This window comes from Prionailurus bengalensis, chromosome A3 (assembly GCF_016509475.1).
Source record: "Prionailurus bengalensis isolate Pbe53 chromosome A3, Fcat_Pben_1.1_paternal_pri, whole genome shotgun sequence".
NCBI classification, from domain to species: Eukaryota; Metazoa; Chordata; class Mammalia; order Carnivora; family Felidae; genus Prionailurus; species Prionailurus bengalensis.
The window spans coordinates 52,252,266-52,259,119 of NC_057354.1; the positions used below are offsets into that span (position 1 = coordinate 52,252,266).

At 36.7% G+C, this 6,854-nt stretch overlaps 1 protein-coding gene across 2 annotated transcripts in view; it reads right to left on the reverse strand.

Annotated features, from left to right (window-relative positions):
• GCC2 (GRIP and coiled-coil domain containing 2) overlaps positions 1 to 6,305 on the reverse strand; it is a 66,373-nt gene extending 60,068 nt beyond the window's left edge. The window contains exons 1-5 of one of the 2 annotated variants that reach the window (XM_043603030.1): positions 6,125 to 6,305; positions 5,700 to 5,756; positions 4,627 to 4,711; positions 3,435 to 3,502; positions 361 to 465 (exon numbers count right to left, since the gene is read on the reverse strand). In XM_043603030.1, the coding sequence (XP_043458965.1) occupies positions 361 to 465; positions 3,435 to 3,502; positions 4,627 to 4,711; positions 5,700 to 5,756; positions 6,125 to 6,130 (321 nt within the window). In that variant the 5' untranslated portion in view covers positions 6,131 to 6,305. Of the gene's footprint in view, positions 1 to 360; positions 466 to 3,434; positions 3,503 to 4,626; positions 4,712 to 5,699; positions 5,757 to 6,028 lie in introns of both variants that reach the window. The other variant, XM_043603029.1, reaches the window with a different exon arrangement.
• Between the last annotated feature and the right edge of the window lie 549 nt (positions 6,306 to 6,854).

The following is a 6,854-nucleotide window of genomic DNA, read 5'->3' on the forward strand; positions in this document are numbered from 1 at the left end:
GGAAAATTAGCCCAGACCCAATAGGCAATTGACTATTCCAGAACTGAACAATGATTCATTTAGAGTATGTGTGAGAGTCAACTTACTTAAACAAGTACTTTTTCACAAAACAAGTAATTTTTAATAATTCTCATTAAAGAGTAACATTACAGCAATAAAGAGGATTAAGAAATGCAAAAACTAAATGCTAGTTCTATCTCTCTGTAGATGAGGGATTTCAGTTGTTTTTCTTTTTTAGATATTAATTTGTTGTTGTAAATTATTAAAGTCATCAAATCACATGCTTGTTAAGATTTTAGCTCTAAAATTCATGACTATAGTAAATAAATAAAAAAACCAAACATTACATTGTTGCCTTACCTCAACCTCTTGCTTCATTTTAATATTTTCTTTCTTCAGATAAAGACACTGTTGCTCACGCTCTGCTTTTTCCAGAAGAAGAGCATCCAGACGTTCAGTCAATGCCTGTTTTGGAGCAGGGTGATTTGTTTGCCAGAGGTTAAAAATGATGGATTGAACACATGCGTAATTTTGTCTTCACCATTTCCAAACCACACTGAAGTAAGAATAAAAGACTTAAAAAGGTCTATACGTAAGAACAAAGAGAAAAGGAGAAAATAAATAAGGACTACGGGAAATTTCACCACATTTTTGAAAAACTGAAAAGTGGAGGAGGAACTGAATTAGAAAGAGGAAGAAAAGTAAAACTTACAGTGTCTTCACAGGGAAACACACGAGAAGCTGGCAAATACTCTAGTAAATTAAATGTCCAGAAATTGGAGGCCCTAGATATTGTTGAGGGAAGTATAATGTGTGGGATTCAAAAACTGGGGATTGGTTGACAATATGAATAGGGAGGATGAGAATAAAAGGCAAGAAATCACCCCTGTCCCATCTTCCTCAGAGACAGGTTTGTTCTCTGCAGAAATTTAACAGGATAGAAAGTAAATGAAATGGAAACTAGATCAACAAGAGTAAGTAAAACTTCTAGCAAGACTGATTAAGAGAAGACAGAAGTCACAACAATAAAAATAAAAAGGAAACATATCTACATATAAATCAGAGATTAAACAGCTAAAGAGAATATTATGAACAATTATTTGGCAATAACATTAAAAACTGAAATGAAAGGAATAAAAATATAGCTTTATTAACTCAAGAAAAAAAAATTAAAACGCCTAATACTGTAACAATTTAAAAATTAAACTAGTGGTTTAAAAACTGTCCACCTAAGGTAACAGAAGGAATAGTTTTACAGGTGAATTCTATCAAATTTTCAAAGAACAGATTATCCCAATTACATATGAACTTGTTCAGACAAAATAAGAAGCAGATTCCGTTATTCTACAAAATTTGCATAACATGATACAAATATTGAAAGACTTTACAAACAGGAAAATCACAAATCCAATTCATCATGAATCCAGATTAAGTTAAACCTAAATGTTTAAAATCTATAAAAATGTTAAAATCTTAAATAAATTAGTCTACTATCACTCTATATCTGTCTACTTTTGAACTTACGTAAAGTAATAAAAACAAACCAAACAAGAGATGTAGAAAATTTAGAGTTCTATATCAAGTTATAGCTATTATTCAAACACAGGTAGAATAAAGCCATTTTAAAATATGGGATGACATTTTCCTCCCATACATCCCTTCTGAGGATGCTACAGAAGGGCATACTCTATGAAGATGAGGTTAACCACCAAAGTGAATAACATGTCACTTAGCAAATGGGGGGCCAATATAGAAAAGCAGTGTAAAAATTCACAGGATCATGGCACAAGGCCATTTCCAGGAAAACTGGGTGGCAGACCTAGAGAACAACCAGAACAAATTAATGCAGGACAGAAGGCTTTAGAAGGGGGGTGGGGGGTCCAGGAAAAAACAGTAAAGATGATCTGATCTATCTGATCAATGGAAAGTAGGAGTTATTGGGAAAGATAGCAAAATTTTCATATGCTGTTAACAGCAAGTTAATAGCTAAATGTCTAAAATGGATAAATCAAGGAATAGCAGTGTAACTGTATTATTTAGAAATACAGAAATAATTTCTAGAAGTTATTAGTGTTTTAATAAGTTATTTAGTTATTAGCATTATTTGTAAATTATGTGCACAGATTACTTTGGTTAAAACAATTTTAGTTTTAAAATTAGCTTTTTCACATTACATAGAATATTGCAATATAAACTTCTGATTGGTAAATATCAGGGCAATCCTAAATACATTCACTGATTTTTAGGGGATATATACAGGTCATTAACTGAAAACAGCTATAAAAAATCTTGAAGATTAGAGGCACAGATGCACAGTTATTTATTAGGAAATACAGACTTGATTCCAGCAAAGAGATAATAACAAGAGTGATATGTACTAGAAATTTCATTATCTTAACATGCAATTTCACCTCCCCCTTGCATTTGGAAGCAGCATATAACTTCATATACCTTCAAATTTTGACATGGAAAATACGATTATTCCTCTTCTAAAAATGAAAGTCAAATATATCAGCTTTGAATAAAACTTTAGATGTATCCCAATGTGCTAGAAAATAACTACTAGAAATAAGATGACTACTAGAAATTTAGAAAATTTAGAAAAGCATGGAAAAAAACATTACAAAGCTTTGAGAAACAAAAGAAACTCTAAAGATTAGACCAAATGGGTGGGGAGGGTACATTTAGTTAGCATTAGGGGCCTGTAAGTAAGAATAAGCAATTCAGGTTCTTCAACAGATAAACAAGATAAAAACAATACCCTGTGATCTGGCAAGAGCATACAAAACAAAAAGAGAAGAGAGAGCCGGGTTAGGGAAGAGAAGTGTACTGATAAACTGCAGCATTATCCTGAAGGAACTATAGATCACTGGTGGCTGACACATGTACAGGATAAAGGAAACAGGAAAACTGAAGAGTCTCTAAAGTTAAAAGGTCTGAAAAACAGTGCTGCCACTGGTTATCCAGTAAAAGGGATTTGGCCATGCTAAACACAAAGAAAAGACAAGAGAAATGGGTGAATATTTAAATCTTTCCCAAACAGCTAGAGATTCAACCGTGAGATGTGGGTCAGTAATCACATCCAGGTATATGTATCTATTTATAGATTTTTTGCATCCATTGGCCTAAAAATCACCATCAAATTCCTGATCACGGGTTTTCTGAGGGGGAGAGGGAAGAGCAGGGCTGAGATTAAGGCAGCGCCTTAATTACAGAGTGTGTGCGATGGAAAAGAGAAGAGAGTACCACTCATTTCACACAGAAAGAGAGGTAAAAAACTTAACCAAGGGCAGAGAGGAAGTGGAAAAACAGAGGCAAAAGCCAGAAAGGGCTCTGGCACATTGACAGCTTTAAAGGAAATTTGATTTGTTATTACACATTTCCTCTAAGTAAATAAATAAAAATTAAAGCAATATTTGCAACTTTTGCATTACCTTAATAATATCACCAGTTCCTCCAGCAACAGGTTTTGTTTTGAATTCCTCAATTTCTTTCTCCAATTCTAAATAATTATTAAAAAAATTCCAGTTCAGAAATGAAGAGAATAATTATTGTCTAAAGTGGTAAGTACATTCTTTAAGAAAAAAAAAGACACTATAAATTAGAATAAAGCAGCAGATATTTTGAGAAAGTACTAATTTCACCCCATATTACCTTTTATTTTCCTTTTTTCTTATGGAAAATTCCAGACAAGTAAGAAAAGTAGAAAGGATAGTATGATTAATACACCCATCACCTTAATTTAGCAATAATTACATGGACTCATTTCATCCTGACCTGTATTTTTCCTTTTTTCTTATCTATCTTGATATTTTTGATGCAAATCTGAGACATTATAGTATTTTAGCTGTAAATAACTTCTTACTGTATAATCTTAAAGCAATAATTAACCTCATATTAAGCATAAATACTAACCTATTTCATCAACTCATGTCCAGGTCTGGAGCCTAGAACACGTTTCCAAATATATTTATTACTCTCTTTATGACAAACTGGCCCAATCTCCCTAAACACAATGCGACCTTTTCTAGTAGAAAATAAATCTTGGCTTGTAGCAATTAACATTTGTTAAGTCATTGGAAATTCATGACCTCACTGCACATATTGAAAAGAATACTAATATCTACATTCTTTAGGAATATAAAGTTGAACAGGCAATCAATCAACTTCCACAAATATATTTCAACATTCCAGGAATGGAAATATTTTATTACTTTACTTGAGGCCTCTTTTTACTTCTTTGGGCTCACAATCTTCTATCTCTGACATTTCAACTGACTACCCTAGAAAAAAATGATTTATCTAGATCAATATACAATCCAAATCCAAAAAAATGCTTAATTTTAACCAAATTTTTCTTTAAGATCCTCTTCCTTGACTTTTATTATTTTATTATTTAAATTATTTTAATAGTTCAAAAATAACTGCCGTTTAGAGATGTGTAATGGTAAAAAAAAAAATCACAGGTAAATGGTTAGAATGTTAAATAATAATAGATTTCACACTGAGTAAGATTTTATTGGATTCACTGGTAAACAAAATAAGCCAATATACAACTAAAAACCTAGTATTTTAAATCATGATTCAATGAGATTGTGGTAAAGATGAGTATTTTCAACTCAATACCTGCACATCGGGCTTTAGCTTTCTGTATTAGCATCATCTGCTTCTTGGCAAACTTGATAAGATCTTCCTTGGGCAAGGTTTCCAGCTGAAAGATGTAATGATATTACTAATTTGTTATAACTCATGTTCCTTTTAGACCACAAAAAAAGAAATATAATATCTTCTTAAAAACATCCTACTGAATAAATCTTCATGTCAACCAAACCATATTTTTTAAAAGTAGCAACTGCAACTTCAACTCAATAAATACCAGTTAAGGGACTGCTATGAAATATAAAAAACAGCACATATCCTCTTACTTACATAAATTCTTGTTTAGGTTAAGATACTTTCTGGGTTTTGATTTAACTGTAAAATTAGGGGACTGGGACTAATTCTACTTAACGTTCCTTGGAGCTGTAAAATTATTCAAGGCTGAAATGTCTTTGGCTACCTGAAAATATGTAAGCATAAATATAGCAACAAGACAAATCAGGGTGCATTTAGTCTTTTTAAGAAATCAGGGAAATTACTTAACCTCTGGGCTCAGTTTTCTCATCTGTAAAATTGGGATAACAAAAGTACTTGTCTCATGGTTACCATGAAGCTTAAATGATGAAGTAACTGTTCAGGGAAGTACTGAAAACTTAGCATGCAAGCAATAAACCACTATCTTTTTAGAATCATGGAATATTAAACGTTGTACCAGACCATAAAAATTACCTAATTCAACCTTTTTTTCATACTGTAGGAGTAACCTACAGAATTGAGTCCGTTGACTCCTACTTAATGTCACTGCTCTTTCCACTACACTATATAAATCCTCATAGATTAATGTTTGAAAAATTGCAGAATCTCTCAGCGGTGCTAACCAGGAGCAGGAAGTAAACAAGGTCCATTCCTTTCACACCATGAAACTTAAAAAAAAAAAAAAAAAAAAGATAACAGATTGGTTATTGTGTCAATTAGAATCGAGAGCCCTTGGGGAAGGGTTTCTTTCAAATGGGCCACCCTCCTACCCATGCCAAAGTTTTCCATTCATCACCCTTCCACTCTTCAGTGAATTGGCTAGTCAAGTACTGTATTCTCTTCACCTTAGATTTCCCGGTCCCAGAGGTGGCTGGTGAAGCCACCCCATCTTGAACAGGATCCTGCAAAACAAAATCAAACCCACGTATCAAGAACTCTTCTCCTAATCTCAGATAGAACGCTGGAACCTTTACAGGTAAAGCCTCTCCGTGGAATCAAGTGTAGGAAACTCCTATGTGAGTTAGGGAAGGTGGGGGTCTGTCGCTGTGGCAAATCATATACAATCTGGCTCTAAGGAGCCAGGTAATCTAGGGACTGAGTTTGGGGCAGTAGGGGCAGAGACCGGAGCAGCGCAGGGCTGCGGGGCGCAAAGGGAAGGTTGCCAAGAACTCACACGGCGCCCATCCCCGTGTCTCAAACCGCGGCTCGGGAAGGCCCCGCGGGGAGATGGTGGGCCCCGGTCCCAGTCCGGTCGCCCGAGCAGCGTTACCTCCATGGCAGCCGGCCTGCAGTGGCCACGCAGCCCCGCTGCCCCGCAACCCCACAGCCCAGCCGCCGCCGACTCCGCACTTCCGTCTGCTGTCGCCTCTGACGTACCCTCGGCTGCAGGTTAAAGGTCGCGCTTCTCCGTGGCTACCCGCCACCCCCCGCGTCTCCATGGCTACCGTCTGATGGCGCTTCCGCTTCCGCTTCTCCTCCGGGAGGCGGGTCCCTGCGCGCGCCCTGCCCCGCCATCTGCCAGCTCCGCCCGACTCCCTGGCCTAACCCGGGGTGGGGGAGGTTTCTGCACGTTCCGGTGGGCGGGGGGGGGGGGGGACAAACCCTGGTATTGGGTGTCACAAACCCTGGTAGGTTTGAATCCTGCCACTGCTATGTTTTAGTAGCTGTGAGAATTGGGCAAATCACCCCTGAGACCCTCGTTTTCCATACCTTAAAATGCTGTTAGGATGATGGGAGTACTGTATTGAGGGTCAGGTACCCCCAAAAGGCCAGTTACCTTACTCTTTAAAAAAAAAATTTTTTTTTAACGTTTATTTATTTTTGAGAGACAGAGACAGAGCACAAGCAGGGGAGGAGCAGAGAGAGGGAGACAGAATTGGAAACAGGCTACAGGCTCTGAGCTGTCAGCATAGAGCCTGAGGCAGGTCTCGAATTCATAAACCGTGAGATCATGACCTGAGCCAAAGTTGGTCCCTTAACCAACTGAGCCACCCAGGCGC